The sequence below is a fragment of the Schistocerca americana genome, chromosome X, assembly GCF_021461395.2.
Source record: "Schistocerca americana isolate TAMUIC-IGC-003095 chromosome X, iqSchAmer2.1, whole genome shotgun sequence".
In the NCBI taxonomy this organism is placed as follows: Eukaryota; Metazoa; Arthropoda; class Insecta; order Orthoptera; family Acrididae; genus Schistocerca; species Schistocerca americana.
Window position 1 is genome coordinate 766657059 of NC_060130.1, and position 27621 is coordinate 766684679.

Consider the following 27621-nt stretch of genomic DNA (forward strand, 5'->3'; position numbering starts at 1 on the left):
ACGGTCCAAGTTGTCCAACACTGGCCCAGTGTCACGTCCAAACGCCCTAAAAATCTGCGTATTGCACAATTCCCTAATCTGACAACATCGAGATCCACAATAAGGTCCCTTTAAAACTGTCAGATGCTGGTAACGCAGTTTCACAGGAGTACGCAGCATCTTCGTGCCTTTCAAAGTGATGTCAAAGCACCTGATGCTGTTAGCGCTCCCTATGTACCCTACCAATCCTGGTAACAACACTAAACACGATCGATACTAAGGCATTCTGGTGGCCATTCTAACTATTGCAACTCTAATGATTTATATAATTGCTGATAGTGTGTATAATATGTACGAAGTTACATTGACATCCGATTATGTCTTCTGGGGTTCCACCATTTTTGACAAACAGTGTATATTCAACCCAGTCACGTAGCAGTTCCCCCACTAGTAACACACTGTTGTCCCTTGCAGAGTCGCCTGCGCGGCTATGGTAAAACTATGTTGTACACAGTTCACAAAAGTAGATACGTGAAGAGGAGAATGAGGAGTAACAGAAATCCATCTCAGTGATTAGTTCCTACAACATATATGTTGTGATGAATTTAATTCTTTTTCCCAGAGGACATGAAATGTCGAATTCAGTCAACACCTACATAATCAAAACCGCCTCTTTGTTAGAATTGTCGCAGAAACAATTATATATACGGTCCATTCAAAACGTTCGGAGGTTTATTTTATGCCTAGCGTATAAGCGACGTCAGCGCAGTAACTACGGTGGCAGCTTCAACTAATATCTGTAAACAACAGATGTGTATTTGATCAGTCAGATATGAGCAGGCAGTGTTAAGTAGTGGACGTGTGACTGTAGTGTGTCAGTGTTATTATGGCACTAATCGCAACTGAGCAACATCTCTGAATCAAGTGGTCAAGACGTTTTCCATAACGTTTTGAAGAGGGGAAACGTGTGTACAAAGTTCATTACATACACCGTGACTCCTGAACAAAATCAAAGATACGTGGACGCATACCGCAATTTGATTGAAATGCAAAATCGAGACTATTCTTTTCTGTAAAAATTCATAACGTGTGATGAGATTTAGTGTTATGAATACAAACCGTCCACAAAAGACAGAATGCATAAATTCATATGAAGGGTCTAAACTTTGACGACGTAACCGACATTCAAACCAATGTGACGCTCTAGTTGAACAACATCCCAAAGAAGAACTTTTCTGACAATTTCGAATGGTTGTATTGGAGTTCTGTGTCTTTTACTCAAGTGTGCGGGGGAGGGAGGAGGAGGGGGGGGGGGGAGGACTATGAAGCACACCACAATCTTAAGGTTTCTCTACTTTTTATTAATCCAGTCTCGAAACGTTTTTGACTGACGGGGTATTGCAGGCATGTTGATAACGGCATCACAACCCTGTAACGAAGTCAATTATTCTTGACAAATATGATATAGTTAGTACAGGAAAGAGGAGAATGAGATCTGTTGTGATACTTTTCTCTATACAGTCGTTCGACTTTCCTGGGGCTACATCCATACATTAAATGTATGTCTACAAGTTCTTGTAACCAGCTGACGTAGCAGCTCGTGGCCTTGTGGTTAGCGTTGCTGACTGGATCACAAAGCCCTGTATTCGATTCCCGGTCGAGTCAGGGATTTTCTCCGCTCGAGACTGGGTGTGTGTATTTTCCTCATCATCATTTCATCATCGTCGACGTGCGAGTCACCGAAGTGGTCAGAAGTGGACTCCTGGCCAAGAATGCAGTTGTTTGTTATGAAATACACACAGTTTGCAAATACGTGCCTCTCATGCATTGCTCGTTCTTGACCTCTTAAAGCCTGGGATATGTATGTCTGACCATTGCTTCCTTATCTCAATATACTCTGTTTGTAGCTGTCTGCTACTCGTATGACGTTTTTGGGTACACGAACAGTTTACTATCTAGTAGCGTGCAAACTTTAACGTAATTTACAATGAAAATACTGCGAAACAACACCGCTGATGATAGTGGGATGAAATACAGCGAAACGAGCTCTTTAGAGATGAACAGCTAGCATAACTGGACAAAGATACAGTATTAAATGATTATGGTGATGGTGAAGAAACCAATGTAGCGTTCTCTTGAGGAAATGAAAGAAACGACGGATATGGTCTGCACGAGATTTGATTGCCTCCTGTACAAAAAGTTGACCACAGCGCCATCAAACCGAAGTCCGCACAAAAGAACATCAGCTAAAAATTGTATGACCTTAACAATTCTTCCTATAACACAAACGGCAGTTTGGGCACAAACTTACAACAGTCAGGAATAAGAGAAAGCTGCTGTGTAGAGCAGAAGGCATTCCTCTCACCCAAGTGAAGGGAATAGTTCGCTAAGCCATGTAAATAAGGTGGTGTTGGAAGCATCTGTTGGCTGACAGTGAGCGTTGAAGCAACGAGAGAACGAGCGCAGTTTCCACCCCGTCTACGCCTGTGTCATGGTGGTCCAGGATGATTTATAGCCCCCTCTCCCTCCCAGCCCCCTCCTTGCCATCCTGTCAGCAAACTGGTTAGAGTACAAAAGGCAGGCTCTTCTCCGGTTGGCTGAGGTATCATGCATGGATGGGGTTCCTTTCCTTTATCAGTATAATGTATTACCCAATTAGGATTTATTAAACTCCATATCGTAATTAGGACAATAATAATTATGTAACAAAAGGCAGCTTTACTGTGATATATAGCAATGCACGTTATTTTAAATGTTACTTCAGACGTGAGAGACATAGAATATAAGAGATGTATTGGATATTCTGCATATTTTACGTAGAATTAAGGATACCCAGCCACTGTTCCTAAGGTGGTGTTAGCAAAAATGTTGTATAATATATATGCCCAATGGCTGTGGCTGTTATATTGTAGCGAGGCACTGCACACCAACATTCTATATCAAAGTTACTGAGGAGTCTTCTGGTTTGTACAGCCGTGTTCGAAGAAATTTTTCGGTTCGTGACATTTCGCCCAGAGCTACGTTGGACATCTTCGGAGATACTCCTGGCGACGCTGAGTCGTGCCGTCTTACCACTGACTACTGACAGCGTTCGCCAGGAGTACCTCTGAGGATGTTCAACACAGCTCTGGACGAAACGCCAGGAACCGAACTGTTTCTTTGACCACGGGCATGCAACCTGGAAGACTCATCAACGTCTCATCCAGTCATGAAAGCCTTCGTTGTATGATTCTATACCAAGACAGATAACAGGTAGATAGATTAATATGATTACATCATGATCTTAACACTTCATTCTAAAAAACTGGCCACCATCAAAGAATCATGTTTTAGTGCCATAATGTAAAATTGTGAGAGAAGAATCGGCACATTACAGGCATTTGTTGATGTAGACTGTCTTCCACAGGTTTAAAAAACATCATTTTACTCCCGACCCCCCATCTACAGCACTGTCTACATTCGTGGAGACATTTAGGCCTGCACACCAACATTCTATATCAAAGATACTGAGGAGTCTTCTGGTTTGTACAGCCGTGTTCGAAGAAATTTTTCGGTTCGTGACATTTCGTCCAGAGCTGCGTCTATACCTGTGTATCAGAATCCTTTGTAATTCCCACTCATTTCAAGACACAGTTACAAATATCAGCGTACAAAGGAAGTAATCGGAATTTGTAACAGAAACCTTGGAATTCTAATCGTTGTGCTAGATACAAGAGGAAGATGACACAACATATTTGTACTTTAATAAAGAAAAGACGAAACATTCTAGAGAAACAGTGTCAAGATGAAATTACCATTTCTCCTACAAGGCAGGAATAATGCGGCAGTAAGAAGCATATTGGATAAAACTGGCAATGGAGCACTGGAAACCATTTCACGAAGATTTAAACATCCTGTGACTACAACACATATAGTGGCTGATATTAAAATGAATGGTCTAATGGAGCAACTGCCAGGACTATTGCAATAGCTTTATGTAGACGATTATGGACTTGGGTAAACACAAGATTTTTCTGGGATTTTCAACCAAATAGAGATGTGCGACTACCTAATTTCAAACCATAACTTCTGTGTGCACGACGAGCGCTAAGGAGACAGCGTAGTTATTGTATGAAATGATAAGACTGTTTAACGTGGATGTGCTCCAACTGCAGAATAAAGATATGTAACAAGTTTACATGTGAAATCATAAGTCCAAGAATGAACAAAGTTAGCCATCTCATCGATTTTGTAATGTCTCCTGAGATGAATCTACAAGAATCTTTTGCGTCTTCCTTGACTAAAGACCTTGGAATTATCATACTGTAAGCTACAATTTATAATTATGGAATTGATGGTATGTTTGAACCACAGGAAGACTTAAGTTTATTAAATGTCAAAAATTAGTATTTTCAATATGCTCTGCTGTACTCTGTGATAATCACTTCTGTGTGATGTAAATTATCAGATACAGTACGAAACAATTGCTGTGTTGTATTTAACAGCGTTCTGAAATTTGTTTACTGGGGACATAAGAACATACAAAAGACGACTGGTGTACAAATAAAACTTCTGGACAATCAAGAACGAGAAAAGATTATTAACTATGTTCTGTTTGCCTATAATTTTAATTTATGTGGAAACTACTTGCAATCTGTTAACACAGACTCCAACGAAGAAGATATAAGTATTATAAAGAAGTGTTATATTAAAGCTCTCTCTAACTTTATCCATAGTCCCTGGCAGGCACGTTGGTACCAACTGACAGTGGTGTCATTGGATGTGGTGTGGAGTGGGCCGTGGAGTCAGTTGCCCTGGAGCCGCCACTAATCAGTCAAGTCGCTCCTCAATTGGCTTAGCAAGCGGTTGCGCAGACCACTCAACTATAGAGGCGGAACGGTCTATTAAAGCTGGAGAAACATATTTTCGCGATCCAGGGCACTATTCTCCATAATACCTCCAAATATGAATGTTACCGGATTAATATGGGTCCCACGAAAATTTTATTCCACAAGTCTTAGAAAACGATACCGATGTGTCAAACAGATTTAAACCATTTCCAGATAAAGAAATTACTCCTTTAAGTTCAATGAACGTGTTATGTGGACGAAAAAAGAAACTGGGTAAGGAAAAGGTCGAAGTCAGGTAATGGAAACAGGAGCATATGATGGAAACAACTGCTACGATGGAAGAATATAAATTGCTACTGGAAAAGGAGCAATCCATAATAACATTTTGTTATGCTATATTAGATGCGTAAGAAAATAATGTTTATAAATTTTATTTTTTACTTATATATATATATCTGTTGTGTTGTATAGTTAGGAATCAAATAGTTTAGCTATGTATTAGCCTGCTCAGTGCACCAGTCTTAGAAATAATGGGAAAATGCCCACATTTAGTGTATCAGAAATTAGTGACAAGGATTATGATGGCCATTAATCATCTCAATAAGAGCTATTAGTTCGTGGCTGTCTTCTTTGGAAAACAAAGGCTTACACAGTCTTTTAGCTACACATGCTCTTAGATCATCAAAGAGGGTAGTGAACTGGTAAGCTCATTCTAGCAAACCAACTTCTTTCTATCACCACTGTCATTCAAGAATTCCATGACCTTCTAGTATTTATTTCCACAGTCAGGATTATTTGGCACAGTAGTTGTTAACTTCCAGTCACTGTCTATGAGATGTATTTTTTAAATAAGGTCCAGTTTTTAATAACAAGAAAAATGCTATAAATATCATTAAAATATTTTTGTCTGTATTATACATAGTTTTATCTACTTTTCTACATAATATGCATATCCTGCTGTTCTGCAGCTTCAAAAAATCATATGAAAGTCATTCTGTTATAATAAGATATATCAAAGCAGCTGTATGTGTATTTTAATTGTCACTACCAGTTCTGAGCAATGGCTTTTTCTCAAGCGGTACCTAAATACAATCACGCTATTTTCAGCATATATACCTATTTTTATAGATGTAAATGTACAGTTTTTCATTGTGTTATTAGATCTTAAATGTCATTTTTCAGATTTGATCTACTTGGATTTCAAAACATTTATGCATGTGTCAGAGATAAGGTTTGTTATTAAATTCATATCTTTGACAAAAGTCGATTAAGATTGCATTTAAAATTTAGAAGTATCTTTTGTTCTGAATTACTTACGACCAATCAGAGTAATGTCGAAGTTCTCAATATATTTTTCTATCTCTACATCTGGCATGTTCATTTAAAATGTTATTTGGATATCTGCCACAGGTGTGTACATTTCTATTTCCTCTAAGATGTTCAGTAGCTTCCTTTTTCGGCTTTATGAAGAATGTAAGGCTTATTCCTCATGTTTGCTATAGAATGTAGCTTTTCTCGAAGATTCATGTGAAATGTGGAGGAGGTGCTGTCACTTTTATTTATATGTTCTTATTATACTGTACTGAATTTTCATCCTATTTGTCTGATCTAGAACATCTCACAGTTGTTGCATTTAATGTTACATACTCCTAAGTGGTCATATTTTTATGTTTGTCTGTTATATGTATTACCTTCATTCCAAGTTTTTTCTCTGTGTGAAATCTAATTTTAACATTAGTATTACGAAATTTGTTACAAGCTTGTGAGAAATATTTCCCATAAATGGTAGCATAAAGAATTTTTATTTTTTCTTTCTTTCTACTTTTGCTAATGTTATTCATTAATTTTCATTTGGAAATTTGACCTTAGTTTTCGTAATGTGCCTATATTAGTACTGTAGCCATTATTTATGGCTACAGTTGTAATTATATACGAGTCTGTCTTTATATTTTCTTTAGTTAGGAGAACGACATGTTCTACTGTAGTATGAAAATACTTTGTTTTCTAAGCTTGCGGGTTTATGAAATACGTCAAATTTATGGACACAATATCATTATCTATTTTTATTTTTAATAAGTTTATGCTCTTTTCTGTTTCAAATTCGATGATAAACTTAATGCTATTACTCATTTTATTCATTTGCTAGTCAAAATAGTTAATTTCGTCATTATTTTCGTGGAGAGTATGAGGGAATCATCAACATAGCGTCAGTATAAAGTGACTTCATCAGCCTATTGGATTTGTTCTCTAAAAATTTTATTTTCTAAGTTATCTAAGAAAATGTTCGACAGGGTTCCTGCAAGGCTACTTCACATAGCTAACCTTCATTTTGGTTACATATATATCTGCTTGAAAAGTGAAATAATTGTGTGACAGCACTGTTTGTTGGAGAGTGATCAATTCATTTACAAGGGGTGGACAAATATGTAGAAACACCAAAAACACAACTCATTACCATGCCTAACAAGGTGTAGGAAAACCGGCGGCATTCAAAATGTCTTCCAGTCATCTCTAAATGTAAAATTCAGGTCCTCTTTGGTTTTAAAGAGAATCTTTCACAATTCTTGCTGCAAAATAATGGCAAGTTTGGGTAACAATGTTGGTGGCAGATAGTGATTACACATCCTTCTCTCCAAAGCAGATCACAGAGGCCCAATAATATTGAGATCTGTTCATGGTGTTGGACAGGGGAAAACAGGGGAGACGTGACAATTTATCTTTGTGCTCACAGAACCAGTCATGGATCATGTGGGCTGTGTGAACAGGAGTCCTGTTCTCTTTGAACACTGTATCACCTTTGTTGAAAAGAAACTTTTTACCATGGGATGATCACACAATACTCAGCAGTAATGTGAGCTTGCAGAGTAGCTGTGGGGCCCATGGAATAACATGATATGGTTGCTCAAATCATCACTGAACCCCCACCATAGTTAACTCTTGGGACATAAACTCAGCTAGAAGTTGAAAATAGTGTGCAACAAAAATCATCAAACAAAATCACTTTTTTCTGTTGTTCAGTAATCCAGGCTTTATGGCTTTCGCACCATGTTTTCCTGTTATTGGCATTAGGAATTTGAATCACTGATGTGTGGTTTTGGAATTACAGTTCCCTCTGGAATTCCTAACTTATGGGATCCCCTGCCAGGATACATGAATGTGACATTCAGTTTTGCAGTTACTTTTGCGGTTGTCGCCCTTTTTATTTCCGTTACAATCCTTTTCAATGACTGCCTGTCATAATTACTCGGCACACTCTTTCCTCTGAATTGTGACTTTGTGTGATGCTTTTCCTTTTCCCTGTATGCAGTACAAAATCTTCGATATGATACCTCTTGAAACACCAAACAGTTCAGCTACCTTAATTATGGTAGCACCCACCATACAAGCCCAACAATTTGTCCACTTTCTAAGTCACTTAGCTCCAACACAATGTACTCACCAGTACACAGAACACCGTTCTGACCACAACTGACACTTGTAACGTGTTTATGCCATTACAGAGATGATTTTAGTGGTGAAATACATCAGTTCAACCTTCAACCTTGGCTAGCATCTGCATTTATGTTCAAGCAATCGTTTCCCATGGTGTTTCCATATTGTTGTCCAACCCCTGTATTTCTGGTTGGCTGATCTTGCCAAAATTTATTTGGTCATTCCCCTTCGGGGTGCACTCAGCCTCGTGATGCCAATTGAGGAGTTACTCGGCCGATTAGTAGCGGCTTCAGTCAAGAATACCATCTTACGACCGGGAGAGCGGTGTGCTGACCCCACGCCCCTTCTATCTACATCTTTTACCAAGGATGACACGGCGGTCGGATGGTCCCGGTAGGCCACTCGTGGCCTGAAGACGGAGTGCGTATGGTGTGTATGGTTTCAATAACTGGAACCTTTGTGTATATATGAGTGACTTATAATGAAAAGATTTTTTCATTAACTGGTATCTTTGTGACTTTAATCTGATTAACTAGGTCCATGATACTTTTAATTGTTTATTTCTTGGTGTATGTATAACTTTTGTTAAGCAATTTATTTAGTATTTTAGTAAGTATTTTGTAATTTAGAATAGGTCTAATAGTAATCCTTTCTTTGTGTATTTTCGGTTGTGCTCTCAGATTAGATGCTAGTTGAGTCATTACTATTCAAATATTCATTTCAGTGCTAGAAAGTAGAAAATCATATTTCTTAACTGCATGTTCAAAAAATTTCTCGAATTTGTTAGTTGGTCTTTCTCTAATCTCACAACGTTAGTCTCTCTGAAAAATTATTTTGTTTCTGTAATATAGTTCTCTTTATGCATAAGTATAATTATACTGCCTTTGTCTGCTTTTATTACTATAGAATAACGTGATTATAATTTATTATTGATGTTTTTTAACTTAGTAAGTTCCTCATTATTATTTTTAAATTCTTAGTCTCCAGTAGTTGCTTATTGATAATACCTGTAATTTACCTGCTTATTTGGTTATGTGGTTACTTAGCACATACAAAATTAAGAAAAAATTGACTGCAGACCCATTCAGATTGAATAATGGGAACAGTGCCAAAATGTGTATAGAGAAACTGAAGTGAACAGCCAAAGACACGTCAAAAATTTTACTGCTCTCACTGTGAAAACAAATAAGGATTAAGATAAAGATGCACCTAAGGTTAATTTGATGGTTGATGAAATTTGAAAGAAGCAGAATTGTTGCATAAAGGACTAAACTACAATATACCTCCAACATTTAATGACACTAATATCAAATACATAACTGACCATAGTAAAGGATCATTAGATGCCAAAATTGCCAAAAATGGAACAGATAAGCAAATAAGCAGCAAAATCGCAGGTCTCATCAGTAAGCGACTATAGGAATTTAACAGCTCTAAAAATAATATTAATGAATTAACTAACTAAAAAAACTATAATCACATGATGCTGTAGCAATGAAAGCAGATAAAGGCAACACAATTATACTTACATATAAAGAAGACTATATTATAAAAAGTAATAATTTTTCAAAGTGAATAAGACTGAGTGAGTAGAGATAGCCCCAATGAACAAATTTCAGACACTTATTAAACAAGTAGTTAAGAAACGTGATTTTATACTTTCTAGCACAAAAATGAGTGGTCGTATAATTGTCAATCCCCAAGCATCTAAACTGAGAGCACAACCTAAATTACAAAAACAAGGGATTCCTATTAGACCTGTTTTAAATTACATAAATATTCCAGTACTCTTACTTACTAAAATACTAAATAAATTGCTTAACCAGAAATATACATACACCAAGAAATAAACAATTAAAAATAGTATGGACCTAATTAATCAGATTAAAGACACAAGAATGCCAGTTAATGGAAAATTCATCTGATTTGAAGTTCAAAAAATGGTTCAAATGGCTCTGAGCACTATGGGACTTAACATCTATGGTCATCAGTCCCCTAGAACTTAGAACTACTTAAACCTAACTATCCTAAGGACAGCACACAACACCCAGTCATCATGAGGCAGAGAAAACCCTGACGCCGCCGGGAATCGAACCCAGGAACCCGGGCGCAGGAAGCGAGAATGCTACCGCACGACCATGAGCTGCGGACAATTGGAAGTTACTAATTTGTATACCAATGTGCCAATTACTGAAACCATAAACATTGCAAGGAATAATCAGCTAAATTTTAGTGAGATTAGCCAACCAGAAATATATGAACTTATCGTCTCCAAGAAATAGTGCTATCACACAATTATTTCAGTTTTCAATTAAAGATATGGAAGGAAAAAGATGGGTTAGCATTGGCAAATTGCCTTACAGGAAATATGGCAAATAATTTCTTAGAAACTAAACTTTTCAGAGAAGGTAACTCGTTACCAACGGTATGCTGATCATTCTTTCTTTCTCTTTAATGGAAATAATGACAAAATTAATTATTTTATTGTCTAATAAATAAAATGAATAATAGCTTCGAATTTATCTTCGAAAGGGAATCAGTAAAAAGTATAAAGTTATTAAACATCAAAGTAAATAATTTTAATTATGTCTTTAAATTTGATATTTCATAACCCAACCACAAGTGAGTGTAAAATACATTATGTGTCATGTTACCCAATAGCACATAAAACGGAATATTTTTATATTACAGTAGCTCATGTCACCAGAGTTTGCTTCACCAAAGAAGACATAAAGACAGCATAGTGTACAATTACAACTGGACCCGCAGATCATGACTGCAGTCCTAACAAAGGTGATAAAATATACAGAAAGAAAATTAGGGTCAAATTTTCAAACAAAAATTAACAAATAACATTATCAAAAGGAGAAAGAAAGAAGAAACAAATATTCGTTGTGTTACCATATATGGAAAATATTTGACAATAATATGTAACACATTTCTTAATACTAGTGTTAAAATTAGCTATCACACAGAGAATAAACTATGAATGAAGGTAAAAAAATAGAACATACAAAGACAAAAAGCATTACTTAGGAATATATAACATTAAATTAACAACTGTGACATGTTCTAGCTCAGACAAACATGATGAAAATGTACTGCAGTATAATAAGAAAATGTAAAGAAAAGTGAAAGCAACCTCTCCACATTTATTGTGAATCTTCAACAAGATTGACAGTCTTTAGCAGACATAAACACTAATCTTTATATTCTTCATAGACTTGAAAAAAAAGATGAACATCTTAGAGGAAATAGAAATTTGCACACAGTTGGCAAAGCTATGAATAATGTTTTAAATAAAGAAACAGAATTTAGGAATAAAAGATATATTGAGAACTTCGACAAACCTCTTATTGGTCATAAATAATTCAGAACAATAGACAGTCCTAAATTTTACATGCAATATAAATTGAATTTTTTCAAAAATATGAATTTAATAACAAACCTTATCTTTGATGCATCTATGTTGTAACAACCATGCACAAATAATTCAAAACAAAAGTAGATCATATTTGAAAAATGACATTTAAGATCTTATAACATAAGTAAAAAGTTGTAATACAACCAAAAATTGTATGGTTATCTGTATAAAAATAGACATATATGTTGGTGATATCTTGATTGTATTTAGATACAACTTGAAACTGAGCCACTGTTCGAGTAGCACATACAACACAAAAAGACACATTTGGTGGATCTTATTACAACAGTATGCATTTCACGTAATTTCAATTGTTGTTCAAATCTGTTATACCACTCAACAAATTTCTGAATTCTGATGTCAAAAAATCTTCCACCTTTGAAGGAACCCAGTCTATGTCTGAAATTGTCACTCCTTCATCATCTTTGTTCCATTGACCACTAATTAACTCCTTTAAGTACTGAAACAATTGAAGATCACTGGGTGCAATATCTGGGTTGCAAGGTGGATGATCCAATTGTTCCCATCCAAAAGACGTGAGTAGACCTTGTTTTTTGTGCCTCGCATTGCTGCAGAGCAACATCACATCGGAAAACAGTCAGCCATGTTGCATGTTTTTTATGGCACGCCAGAATTTTCTTAGGTCATCTAATATGCATCATAGTTGATTGTTGTACCCTTCAGCATAAATTTCACTAACAAATTCCCTAGTCTGTCCCGAAAGACATTTGTTGTGATCTTTCATACTTAGGTTGTCTCTTTGGGTTTCATTCTGATTGGTGACGATGTGTGTCGCTATTTCATTGGCTGTTGCTTGGTCTCAGAAGTCATGTGAGACACTCAAGTTTCAGATCCTCTACAGATGTGGGCCAAAAATTCATCTCTTTCCTGATGGGACCGAGTCAAAAATGATAAAGCACAGCTTCCCTTGTTTGTTTTGTGATCGTCAGAAAACAGGCTTGAAATCCGTCAAGAACATAATTTTGGTAACTCAGTTTCTAGAAACAATGTTTTATAGAACGAACCTTGAAATCTGTGGAAACTAAATTGGCAAATTCGAAATCGTGACTCACTAATCCTCTCGAATTTTGGTTTTCACATCAGGAAGCAAATCATCAGAAATAGGAGAAGGTCGACCTCATGCCCATTAATCCGCCTGTCCTTGAGTATTCTCACCGACTTTCCAACTTTACTGTCACTCACAACATTGTCACCGTAAACTTCACAAAATTGACGGTGAATTTGCGTTGGTGCTAAGATTTTTCCACTAATGAATGGAACTACAGATATTATCTCACAGTAAGCGAGCTACTCAGTGGTATTCGAAATTATAAATTTCTACAGCTCAGCACACAGGCAGACGATACGGCTGACAGGACATCTAAACACGCGCAAAGCATTCTGGGAGCAGTTGCATTTGCCCACTGCAACAGTGACATGTCAGACTTACTCTCATTCACAAATGGATCTTATTTAAAATATACCCCTCTTATTTTGCTGTAGTAAATACTGGTCCGCATGTCGTTCTCCAATGGAAGCGTACTACTTTGAAGAAAATATTGTGGATGATATACCAAGAGCAGTGTTGTGTTCGCAGAAGGATTTACAATGCGGTTCTGCTTGGCCCACAAGACACACAGGGGGTTTTGCTGCTCTACATGCTAGTGACATGAAAAAAAAAACCTAATATTGTGAGCACTTTACTGTTACCTACCAACATCGAATATCGGAAATTAATACTGGTATGAATCTAAAAGTAAGAGTTCATTAATTTTAGGGTTTACACAACTTAGAATTCTGATTTGAATGTCATTGTAAATATACTGAATTCCTTTGTTGCAGCTGTCAGTGATGAATGGACGACCCATTTCTCTAAGCCTCAATTCTCTTGATGGGAAGTAGACTTGGATAAGTGAGAGTTCGTATTAGTGCCACTAGTAGCTAAATATGAACTGAAGTTGCAATTGCAAATGTCCATCTCATCACTTTTAGTCACATGATATAGCATGCCAGTCAAATACTCCTTATCATTACTCTGTTTCAGTATTCGTTAACTTTGGTTATTTACTATGATTATGTACTTTATACATTTCCAGTACAGTGATGATGCATCGCATATTCTGCACCCTTGATACTACAGCATTTTTGTCCCTGTATTTTATTCATTGTTGTGACTTATCCCCTGTAGAGCTGTTGCTCTCTCATTGTGTGCCTTCCCGTTGTGGCTCAATAGTTTTGCTGTTTAGCAGAAAACTGAAATAACTGGTGTGGGCGAAAGACAGCAGCTGAAGCCTTCCAGTGGGAAATTTGAAGAATAGCATTTTCAGCCACCAGACCTATGTATACACCTTTATTTCCAACTGGTTTCAGTCTTAGCAACCATCATCATGGAGCAGAAGCTGTACATTGATGGATCAAAAATACGTTACATTCAAACAAGATACAGCTGCATGTCCAGTGCTATAAACCATAAGAATACAATACAGTAGAGTATACACATATATACTATACACTATTGTGTTTTGTGATTCAAACTGTTCTTAAGGTTACTGCGCTTATGCATGCTATTAAGGAGCAAGTTTATAGTATACTTGCAGCTGCATCCTGTTTCAATTTAATTAATTTCTAATTCATCAGTGTACAAATTTTCCTGTGTTGATGGTTCTAAAACTGAAACTGGGTTAGAATAAATGTGATATATACAGCTGGTGGGTCAAAATGCTTTTTTAAAAAGTTCTAATTCCAGTGAGCAACTGACCTTCAAAGACTACAGGAATATAACTTCAACGACAAATCACTTGATCTTTCAGGTTAGCAGTTGTGCATAGACTAACGAACTGACCACGAAATCATTTTACAAACAAAATCAATTGTTAACCTTATAAACAATTCAGCTATACATTAGAAATGTGACGATCGTCCCATTGAGATAATTTTTTTGAGTCCATGGAATGTAAGTAACCCTTATAAACCTAGCACAATATCCTTTGTAATTGATGAAGTCTTTAGATACAAAATGAATGAAGCTACCATGTCAAAAGATAACACCACAATACTTTATTGTGTAAATATCTCTGGAAAATATGAATTTGGAACTGGTTTCATAGCGAACTGCAGTATCATCCCCACTGTTAACAAACTGCAGGCAATAAATGAGAGAATTGGCCAGCTCATAACTGAATGTAGATATCTACAATTATCATAAATGTATGTGTACCTATAGAAGCAAAAGAAGACGAAACTAAAGACTAATTTGATTAAAGGCATCAAGATCCTTATGGCACTTTTCCTAAGTATTAAGATGCTTATTGGTGATTTAAATGCAAAAATAGGACACAAATTTTGTTTTGTAACAGCAGTTTGGGAACATAGTTTATGTAAATATAAAAAATAATGCAATCAAAGTGCTAGACTTTGTTACAAGGAATACTGTAATTATACATAATTAATTCCCCACACAAATATGCACGAACTTACATGGGTCTCTGCAGATAGCATTACACAAAATCAAATTGATCATATATTCCAGAGAAATCACAAAACAAGCATAGCTTTTGTCAGAAGTGGACTGTCACTCAAACTTCTTCTTAACTAAAATGTTCATTTGTCATTATGTAAAAGGCAGTGGCAGAATGTGCACACACACACCCAAATACATCAAAACTCACAGACCTCATAATATGTCAGGAAATCGTAGAGGATTTTGTAAATAAAGGCAGCACAAATTGCTCTGCAAATAGTTCTTCAGTTACTGCAATTGGAAATGAATAGAAATACTTAAACGATATAACAAGAGATAACTCAAAGAAAATTTTAGGATTTAAGAATTGTAACTGAAGTAGATGGTTTGGTGGTAATTTACTGAAGATATTACTGGCAGAAAGATATCAGGCATAAAATCTCTACAAAATCTGGATGATGTGAACAAGTCCTTATTAAACAAAAACAGGCTTGTCACTCTATAACAAGAAAGAAAAAGGTAGAACCAACCAACGAAAATCTGAACAAAAGAGCAGACTTTCACGGTATGGTTTACGTTATCTTCAAGCGTCTTCCATTTTAGTTCTTTCAGCACCTCCGTGACGCTCTCCAGTGGGTCAAACAAATATGAGACCATTCGTACTACCCTTCTTTGTATAGTTTCAATATCTCCTGTTAATCTTATTTGGTAGTACAGTATTCTACCAATGAACCGAAGTCTGCCACCTATTTTACCAACGACTGATCTTGTATCGTCGTTCCATTTCATATACCTACTAATAGCTATACCCAAGTATTTGTATGAGTTTAGTGGTTCAAACTGTGACTCATTGATATTGTAGTTGTAGGATACTACCTTATTCGTTTTGTGAAATGAAAAATTTTGATTCCTGAACATTTAAAGCAAATTGCCAATCTTTGCACCACTTTGGATTCTTGTCAAGATCTGACTGAACATTTGTGCAGTTTTTTCCAAGCAGTACTTCATTACAGATAACTAGATTATCTGTGAAAAATTACTGTTACTATTAACATTATCTGCAAGGTCAATAATAAACGTGAACAGCAAAAGTCCAAAAGCACTTCCCTGGGGCACGCCTGAAATTAATATCGAAGATAACATGCTGCGTCCTCCCTACCAAGAAACCCTTAATCCAGTCACAAATATCACTAGGAAGTACACATACTCCTTTTCTTAATGTGCAATCATTTTTCTCTCCTCTCTTTCTGTTCCTTTTTTTCACGTTTTCGCTTTTCTTTCCCTCCTACCTATTTTACTTTTCTTCGTAAAAAGCATAATGATAAAACATAGTAAGACAGCTTAAATTTTATTCAAATGTTATTGTTGTTGTGGTCTTCATTCCGAAGATTGGTTTGATGCATCTCTACATGCTACTCTATCCTGTGCAAGCCTCTTCATGTCCGAGTAGTTACTTAATCTACATCCTTCTGAATCTACTTACTGTATTCATCTCTTGTTCTCCCTCTACGATTTTTACACCTCACGCTTCCCTCCAGTACTAAATTGGTGCTCCCTTGATGCCTCAGAATGTGTCCTACCAACCGTTCCCTTCTTCTAGTCAGGTTGTGTCCCAAATTTCTTTTCTCCCCCTTTCTATTCAGTACGTCCTCATTAGTTACGTGATCTACCCACCTAATACTTAGCATTCTTCTGTAACACCACATTTCAGAAGCTTCTATTCTCTTCTTGTCTAAATTGTTTATCGTCCATGTTTCACTTCCATACATGCCTACACTCAGTACAAATAGTTTCAGAAGAGACTTCCTGCCACTTAAATCTATACTCTTCAGAAACACTTTTGTTGCCATTGGCAGTCTACGTTTTATATCCTCTCTACTTCGACCATCATCAGTTAGTTTGCTGCCCGAATAGCAAAACTCATCTACTACTTTAAGTGTTCATTTCCTAATCTAATTCCCTCAGCTTTACCTTATTTAATTCGACTACATTCCATTATCCTCGGTATGCTTTTGTTGATGTTCGTCTTACATGTTCCTTTCAAGACATTGTCCATTCCGTTAAAGTGCTCTTCCAAGTCCCGTGCTGTGTCTGACAGAATTAAATTATCATCAGCGAACCTCAAAGTTTTTATTTCTTCTCCCTGGACTTTTATTCCTACTCCAAATTTTATTTTTGTTTCCTTTACTGCTTGCTCAACAAACATCTGGGATAGATTACAAGCCTGTCTCACTCGCATTTCGATCACTTCTTTCATTTCAGGCCCCTCGTCTCTTATAACTGCCATCTGGTTTCTGCGAAAATTGTAAATAGCCTTTCGCTCCCTGTATTTTACTCCCGCCACCTTCGGAATTTGAAAGAGAGTATTCCAGTCAACATTGTCAAAAGCTTTCTCTAAGTCTACAAATGCTGTTAACGAAGATTTGCCTTTCCTTAACTTATCTTCTGTGAGAAATCGTAGGGTCAGTATTGTCTCGCGTGTTCCTACATTTCTCCGCAATCCAAATTAATCTTCTCTAGGTAGCTTCTACCAGTTTTTCCATTCTTCTGCAAAGTATTCGTGTTAGTATTTTGCAATCGTGAATTATTTAACTGATAGTTCGGTAATTTTCACACCTGTCAGCACTTGCTTTCTTTGGAACTGGAATTATTATATTTTTCTTGAAGTCTGAGGGTATTTCGCCTGTCTCATACATGTAGTTACCAGGTGGAAGAGTTTTGTCATGGATGGCTCTCCCAAGGCTATGTGTGTGTGTGTGTGTGTGTGTGTGTGTGTGTGTGTGTGTGTGTGTGTGTGTGAATTCCTAAGGGACCACCGAGCGAGGTGGCGCAGTGGTTAGACACTGGACTCGCATTCGGGAGGACGACGGTTCAATCCCGCGTCCGGCCATCCTGATTTAGGTTTTCCGTGATTTCCCTAAATCACTCCAGGCAAATGCCGGGATGGTTCCTCTGAAAGGGCACGGCCGACATCCTTCCCCATCCTTCCCTAATCCGATGAGACCGATGACCACACTGTCTGGTCTCCTTCCCCGAACACTTAAACCAAACCTAAGGGACCAAACTGCTGAGGTCATCGGTCCCTAAACTTACACACTACTTAAACTAATTTATGCTAAGAACAACACACGCACTCATGCGCGAGGGAGGACTCGAACCTCCGGTGGGAAGGGCCACGCCATCTGTGACATGGCGCCTCAAACCGCGCGGTCACTCCGCGCAGATCTGACAAGACTGTCAATAGTTCTAAGAGAATAGTGTCTACTCTCGGGGGCTTCTTTCAACTTAAGACTTTGAGTGCTGTGTCAAATTATTTATGAAGTATCATATCTTCCATCTCTTCTTTATCTACGTCCTCTTCCATTTCCATAATACAAGTACATATAGACCCTCTATATACTCCTTCCACTTTTCTGCTTTCCCATCTTTACCTAGGGCTGGTTTTCCGTCTGACCTCTTGATATTCATACAGGTGGTTCTCTTTTCTCAAAAGGACTCTTTCATTCTCCTGTTGGCGGCATCTATCTTTCCACTAGCGATATATGCTTCCAAATCCTTACATTTGTCCTCTAGCCATTCCTGCTCAGTCATATTGCACTTCCTGTCAGTTTCATTTTTAGACGTTTGTATTCTCTTTCGCTTGCTCCATTTACTACATTTTCATATTTTCTACTTTCATCAGTTAATTTCAATATGTCCTGTGCTATATAAGGATTTCTACCAGACTTTGTATTTTTACTTATTTGATCCTCTGCTGCCTTCACTATTTCATCTCTCAAAGTTACTGATTCTTCTTCTACTGTGTTCCCTTCCCCTGTTCTTGTCAATCATTCCCCAATGCTCCCTGTGAAATTCTCTAAAATCTCTGGTTCTTTCAGTCTAACCAGGTTCCATCTCCTTAAATTCCTACGTTTCTGCAGTTTCTTCAGCTTCAGTCTACTGTTCTTAACCAATAAATTGCGGTCAGAGTCCGCACCTGCCCCTGGAAATGTCTTAAAATTTAAAATCTGGTCCCGAAATCTTTGTCTTACCATTATATATGAATATGAAACCTTCCGGTGTCTCTAGATCTCTTCCACGTATACAACCTTTTTTCATGATTCTTAAACCAAGTGTCTGTTATGATTAAATTGTTCTCTGTAAAAATTCTACCAGGCGGCTCCGTCTTTCACTTCTTTCCCCCAGTCCATATTCGCCTACCATTTTCCCTTCTGTTCCTTTTCCTGCTATCAAATTCCATTGCCCTATCACAATTAAATGTTCGTATCCTTAATAATCCGAATAGCTTCTTTTATTTCTTCATACATTTATTCATTCTCTTCATCATCTGCGGAGCTAGTTGGCATATAAACTTGTACTACTGTTGTGGGTGTGGGCTTCGTGTCTGTCTTGGCTATGATAATGCGTTCACTATGATGTTGACAGTTGCTTACCCATATTCCTATTTTTTTATTCATTATTAAACCTACTCGCGCATTACCTCCATTTGATTTTGTATTTATGGCCCTGTATTCACCTGACCAGAAGTCCTGTTACTCCTGGCACCGAACTTCGCTAACACCCACTATATCTAACTTTAACCTGTCCACTTCCGTCTTTAAATTTTCTAACCTACCTGCCCGATTAATGGATCTGACATTACACGCTCTGATCCGTAGAAAGTCAGTTTCGTTTCTCCTGATAACGATATCTTCCTGAGCAGTCCCCGCCGGGAGATCCGAATTGGGGACTATTTTACCTCCGGAATATTTTCCCAAGAGGATGACATCGCCATTCAACCGTACAGCAGAGACGCATACCCTCAGGAAAAATTTCGGCTGTAGTTTCCCCTTGCTTTCAGTCTTTTGCAGTTAACACCACAGCAAGGCCGTTTTGGTTGATGTTACAAGGTCAGATCAGTTAATCATCCAGACTGTTGACCCTGCAACTACTGAAAAGGCTGTTGATCCTCTTCAGGAACCACACGTTTGTCTGGCCTCTCAGCTGTTACCCCCACATTGTGGTTGCACCTACAGTACGGCTATCTGTATAACTGAGGCACCAACGGCAAGGTCTGTGGTTCATTATAGTATGTGTTGTATAGTATACTGTTTAATGTCTATTTTAGAACCAAGATAACATATTGTAACTGAACTGCAAGTAAATAAATTTTAGTTATATATTAAATTAACTCATTATGTGCATAGGATTCATGTTTCAGGAGCGTAAGAGAAACATATGTTTTTGCAACATGATGTGATAAAAATAGATGAAGAATACAGGGTGATTTTGTCCACCGTGTACAAACTTTAGGGATTGATCGATGACAGAATACGGAATTTATGTCCGAAATGCAGGATTTCTATGCTAGTGACCACTTATTCAATCATACTTTGTTACAGAGACTGCGGTCTAATACGCGTGTACCATGCAGCCACAGTTACAGCATGCATGGTTCCCTCCTAGTAGGTGGTACCGTTGCTCATACCCCATGCCCTAGCGCCATCTCCTTCCATAGTAACTGGTCATGTTGTGTGCCATTCACTTCTGTTGCTGACTCACCTTGTAGTGGGTCTGATACAGCGTTGCACACAATGGTTCCGTATTCGAATCGAGAGCTTGCCGACATGGTGTTTACTTATGGAAAGGCAAATAACAAATGGCGGCGGGCAGCAAGGTTGTATCAGGAGACCTATCCCCGGCGACAATAACCACAGCATTCAATGTTTGCAACAGTGTTTCACCATTTGTCTGAGACAGGGTCGTTTCAGGAAGCAGGAAATCATGGAGGACGTACACGTAGTTCGGACACCAGACTTGGAGGAAAATGTGATTAACACTGTGGAAGGCAACCGCCGTGTCAGTACCAGGCAAATGGCCCGCCAGTAAAGCGTAAGCCAGATGATCGTTTGGAACATTCTCCAAAGAAATTGTTATTGCCTTTATCACTTACAGCGTGTACAGGGCCTACTAGCGACAGATCTTCCACATCGGGAGCAGTTTTGCCACTGGTTTCTTCACCAGGCAACCACGATTCCGGGATTTGTGTCATACATCCTATTCACAAATGAGGCCACCTTTATGGGCAGTGGTATCTTCAGCTTTCATAACAGTCATCGGTGGGATAGTATGCAGAATCTTCATGGCATGGTGACAGCGAATTATCAGCATCGGTGCAGCCGGAATGTGTGGGCCGGGTTAATTGCCGACCGTATTTTGGGAACAGTCTTCCTTCCACGTCACCTAACAGACCGGAACTACCGGCGTTTCTTGTGGGTGACTTTGCCTCCCCTGCTGGAAGAAGTGCCATTGATGATTCGAAAAATTATGTGGCTGCTACACGATGGTGCTCCAGCCCACTTGGCCGTTAACATCCGGACGCATCTCAATCATATCTTCCCTGCTCGATGGCGCGGAGGAGGGGGTCCAGTTGCATGGCCTGCTCCTTTAGCGGATCTCAACCCGTGGGATTTCTGGTTATGGGGTCATCTCACAAGTATCGTGTGCGCGAAGCCTCTTCCAGGTGTGGAGACACTGGAACAGCGTATTCATGCTGCCTTGCACACTGTTGGATGCATCCCGACCGATGCGAACGTGTGAGACAGAACATGATACGGCGCGTACACGCATGCACATGGAACCATTTTCAGCACATACTGCAACTGTGGCTGAATGGTACAGCGCATATCAGACCACAGTCTCTGTAACAATGTATGATTGAACGAACGGTCTCTACATTTTCGGACATAATTTTATTAGACCTTTTTTGTTCCGTATCCTCTCATCGATCAATCCCTAGAGTTTGTACACGGTAGAAAATATCACCCTGTATAATAGAACGAAACTCTACAACACAATAACTAAACGTTGACTAGTGCATCATGTTCTGTAAGGACAAGAGATATTTATCCTTCAAACGCTCATCGAGCCACATAAATTCATGCAGATAAATAAAATAGTTACTGAAGTTGCCCTGTATATACGCTTTCATTAAATGCGCTGAATGTGCAGTTATTTCTTTGCCCTAACACACCGCACGAGTAGCCGAATTCTGGTTTATGACCAGACTGACAGATGTTAAGGTTGCTAGGTAACGGAAAATCACTTCGTAGACTCCAAATAGAACATTAGTCCTAGTCGTTATTTGGGCACCCACAACAAACTTCTCGGTCTACTGAAAGTATTAGGCGCTATTTCCTGTCATTTTAATGTACCACACTCAACAGCGTAATGCAGCTAAATAACGTTAATTCTATAGTTCATATAATCCACCATGCATTTGCAATTTCTGAACACATCTGAGAAATGACTACATGACATTTCTGTCGTTACCATGTGGTAAAGTTACTTCCTGTTACCGTTACAGAATGCGCCACAGGGTATTTCTTGGAACACGTGTAATGGAATGACGCGTGTCATTGATCTGTTCGTAACCATCCAAACAAAACCGGTCACAGATTCAGTTCGCCTCCCGTTTCGAAACGCGACCTTCTATTCAGTAACGACTAATACTGATTAAGTAACGAAAACTTAAGTTTTTCCAGTATCATACCAGTAAATCGATACCTGACATCTGCTTTATCTACAGTGGAGTGTACTAGGTTGATATTTTATCGAGATCCTATTGAAAGTTAGTAAAATTGTTTTCCGATATCAATTCCTCACAACTAACCACATCATCTTCGAAAAGCCTGAGACTGCAAACAATACTGTCCACTAAGTCATTAACACATATTACAAACATAAATGGACCTATCATACTTTTCTGAAGGACATCCGGAACTTCTTCTGTCTCTTTGAACGTTGCACCACTGACGTAATGTGCTAGTTTCTTCCTGTCAATAAATTTTCAGTCCAGACAGTATTATGACTCAATATTCTGACGGTAATTGGAAATATTTAGCTAGTATGTTATATGACAAAGCGTGTTTTCCGAATACATTCGATATCGTCGGTAATCCATTGCGAATTAATCAGATCCAAGCACATAGTAATAACAGTAAATGGTTATTACACAAATCTTGCAATGGCTTGCGATGGCTGATTTACAGAGAGGCCTATTATTCTTTAGCAACATTGTAAGTGAAAGGCAATGGGTGGCTGAAATATTATGTCTGGAGCACCCTTTGACAAAGAGCTCTACTTAGCCAAGATGTATATGAAGATTCAGCCACAGTCTAAAGTTTTCGCTTTCCGCGTACGAGCAAGGGACAGCGGTAGCAACAGTCACTGCAACATGAGACGTATAATCTAAACAATTTTCCACCAAATCACACTCCAACGAACGAATTTCATAGGTGGTATAGTATAACAGTATAATATAACAGTAGGTTCTATTCAGCCAATACGTATTGTATATTTAACAATCAGACCATTGTACAAATACGCTTGCGACACTAAACGTATATGCGAATGTGTTCCACATTCACAGAGGAATCATAGGGAAATATGGAAATTTGTGTTAAGTTGTTATGGGACCAAACTACTGAGGTCATCGGTCCCTAGTCTTACTACTTCAATTAACTTACGCTAAGGACAACACACACACCCATGCCCAATGGAGGACTCGAACTTCCGACGGGGGCAGCTGTGCGAACCGTGGCAAGCCGCCCTTGGACCGCGCGGCTAGATCATAGGGTAAAGAAGTGGTTTATGCAATTCAATTAATTTTAGTTTTACCACATACCCGCCGGAGAAATATGAACTTGTGCTGACGAGCATATTGTGCGCACTTACTTAGTGGATGATGAAGACTGTGACTGGAAAATGGGTTTGACTGACCTAAAAAAATTTATATGCATGCGACCCGTACTTCGTTAAGCGAGTAGCAACTTCCGGAGTATAATTCACGCCTGACCTATTCAGAGAGACCTATCAGTTCCAAATGTGATAGCAATGGGCAAAAAACCTGCGTACTGAATCGTCACATTTTCGACGGAGCCTCTATTTTAAGCTTCCAGTAGGTCCCAAATCAAAGGATCGCTGTCAGTTCTCGGAAGGATGCTAAAAATCGAGAGCTGTGGTTCTACCTCGCTAGAGAAATTAGCCATTTTCACCACTTGGGCCAGGCGTTGAATGGAGGCCGTAATGATTACCTGAGAACCAAAGTCAAAATCATCATTGATGCTGACATAAATGAATTGCTGCTGACTGCACTCAGTGTGTTCGACAGCTGCCAATGTCGTCCACTACTTATCTCGAGTGAGAAATCTCAGTAGGCGTAAAAAGTCGGTATTTTTCTTCCTTCCCAGTCTGACTGCTATTTTTCATAGGAGTTATATCATGTGCGTAACATTTGAGCAGTTCCTTCCTTTGTGAAAGTACAGATCTTTCTGGAATATCGGCCGTAGTCATAACTATGGAGCCACTCGTGACGGGTCATTCGTCTTATCAAGTCAACCCTCTAACGCCTGGTGAAAACGCCTATATCTATAGCCGTGTGCCCATTATGCACACTCGTCTCCTGGTTGGACATTTCCGACCCAGCCACTAACCGCTATTGAATTTCGGGTGAAGACGAACCTGCAAGGTGAAGCGCAAGAAAGACGCTGTCGCGTCAAGGATCCAAGGTGACGCCGGGCACATCTGAGGTTCCGCAGTCGTTGCACAAAGATCCAAGAGCCACCACAGTCCAGAGCAGCAGCCTAATGCCTGTCGACCATGGCCAGCGCAGTTCTTTTCGGACTGTGGCACACCCCCACTATATCGACTCACAACTAATACAGTTTCTTGTCAACTTTCGCAGTCAGACCGAATTATCTAAAGAACTAACAGCATGTACTAAACGAAGTACTCCAAAACTCTTTGCTAACGCACTACTGAACAAGATCTTTTCATGCATTCGAATCGCGGGACAGTGGGGTTTATGACGGTGTGAACCTACAGTGCACTTGCGAGAATAGTTCAGGTAAAAACAGAAACAGGAAGAAATTGAGAATAAAACACTAATGCACACGGAAAAAGCTACTATTGTTTACTACCACTCAGAAGCTAGTAATAATTAAAAGAAACTAACTGTTTGAGCAAAAAAGTACTGTTGCTAATGTATTGCAATGCTTGTCAGACGTAACAATTAAAAACCAAGTGGAGAAACAGACGAAATAATACAGCATAGTAAACGAAATAGAATTTGCTTTATCGAGTGGTTATAGCAAACTACCGCCCAGAAAAGCCACGATATAAATGCTAAACCGCCATAGTAATTTCTCAGGAACAGTATTTTTCAACCTAAACGTGTCATGTTTATAAAAAGAAATATCTTACCAAGGTGATGTAGAGATTACAACTACAATTTCAAATACATATTTGAGTTTGTGATTCTAGTTATCTTCTGAAGCTGAAATAGCAAAAACAATGAACTAACGTCGTAACAAGAAACTCGCGAGATTAGAAGCTCAGCTGATACACTCACAACAATATTCCATACAACCAGTAAACAGAAAATGCTAAGCTTATGCAACCAACACCGCTGAGATGCAATGAACAAATCAAAAATTTCCCTACCGCTCCCTTAAAAAAGAACACAAACTTTAAAACCGCGGGGATGTTTAGAACCAATAATTCATGGGTGATATGACTGCCGACATTAGGAAAATTACGCAACATGGCATCATGTACCATCCTTACACAATATATGTATATATAGTAACGTTGCAAATTAACTTGTTACTCGCTAAAGCAGAAAAAGAAGAAAAACAGTATAACAACTAACATTTAAAATTAAAGAAACACCAAATGACGGCTTTTTGCTGGAGAGTGATAAGCACTATGCAGTAGTGGCAACGCAGGCCAGTAAATAGGCATCAAAATTTAGAAGGTTATTACAAGGATGCCAATCGTAGATATATTGTATTAAAAAGGACGACAAATTAACAATTTCAGCAACTACAAGAAAGTTTTACATTCCTCACGTTTACGAGCATATATACCGCAAGTTTTAATCAGAAAAACAGAACATAAAACGACCTTAGTAGATCATTTATCGACAATGGCGTGCGCTATGGTGGTATCACTACCCACATTGAAAATGGCCACAATAGGTTCATACAAACCCTCTAAGAATACGATGCTTTCATTCTCAAATACTTTAATTTTGAAAATTACGGCGCTCTAGCAAAAAATAATGGCATTTCTTAACTCAATTAAACTAATTCAGATAGAGAGAAGATAGCACCATTAATGATAGGGTTTCAAGCATGTCAGATTTATTTTGTCGTCTGTGATTTTTTCCACGTTTCGTTTTTGACAAGCAATGAAATGCAGTCTTAGTAAACTTCGTTTACTTCTTGCGATCATCGTACTTATGTGAATAGTAATAGCGTTGGATTATAAACAGAAGATGAAGTAGCAGCCCAGTCACACTCTCAGTTAAATACGGCAGTCTAACAACTGGAATTACGGGAATGTGATTGGTCCATTAAGCGTTTCGTTCTAGGATAGTTCTTCTCATGACAACTGTTACGAAAGATTAGTGAAAAAAACTTCAGATAGAGTCCAATGACGAAACTCCAGCGATTACTGGAAGAGCGCCGTGCCCCAGAGTCACGTGTCTGCTGCGGCCATTGCCTTATTTCGCAGAGATCACGTGCCAAGTGGAGCTCTTTGTACCGCGCAGTCTCGTTTCCCTCCGAGTCGACCCACCGGAGAGCCAGCGGCTTGGCGGTTTGGTGAATTCAACCCTTCTTGTACGCTAGTGACTGTTTCACAGTCAGTACTGGTCACACGCATCAGAGTCTACGAGAATTTCCAGCAGGTTGCTGGATGAATATTCCCTGACCCGATCACCCATAAGGATTGTTTTAGCTTTTGCGAATGTGCGAAGTACGCAGCGAACTGTTAACAGACTAAAAGTATAGCGCATTGGATTGCATCCAAAAAATATTCTACATTGAAATCAACGCCAGCTATGATGGAAGAAAATAAATGGCGGACCCGATAGGTGTTTCTGTGCTATGTATAAAAGTATATCGGCTTCCGAAGTTAAGCTGCTCTGTCATTGTCAGTAATTCAACTCGCTAGTCAAAAAATTGTGTATTACAGAAATAAAATAGACGGCGAACTTTAGAATGTACGTCGAACTTACCGTTAGCCATCATTTTGAGAACGGTGATGACAGATATAGCGTGCACCATGGTGGGTAGATAGTGTTTCCTTCTCATTTTGGGCGGTGTACTGCAGCGGGACTCATGCGTTCATGTTGGAACTGAGGCACGAACTGGCCGCTGGTCGCCCCGCCAGCCACACACCCTCGCCAGTCCGCCAGCGGCCTTGGCGCGCCGGAAGCGCTCTTTTGTGCGCCCGTTTCCTGGCGCAGGGGTCACTGTATGGAACGGCTAATTGTGTGCTGTGAAATCAAAACTGTTATCTCCGTTCTTGCAAGAATTCGAGTTTCAGCTGTGATCCCGTTTCCGTTCAGAGCAGCTTTGTCCGCCTAACTGGACCACACGGCGCCGCCGCTGCCTAAGCTTGCTCAACAGCGTTTTCTCTCATTGGACTTATCTGTTCAGCTATTCGCACCG

The 27621-nt window shown here is 38.7% G+C and overlaps 1 protein-coding gene across 1 annotated transcript in view; it reads right to left on the bottom strand.

The window, feature by feature from the left end:
- Window positions 1–27311, bottom strand: part of LOC124555752 — a 166596-nt gene extending 139285 nt beyond the window's left edge. The window contains exon 1 of the mRNA XM_047129775.1: window positions 27186–27311. Within this exon, the coding sequence (XP_046985731.1) occupies window positions 27186–27261 (76 nt within the window). The 5' untranslated portion in view covers window positions 27262–27311. The remainder of the gene's footprint in view (window positions 1–27185) is intronic.
- Window positions 27312–27621: the final 310 nt, after the last annotated feature.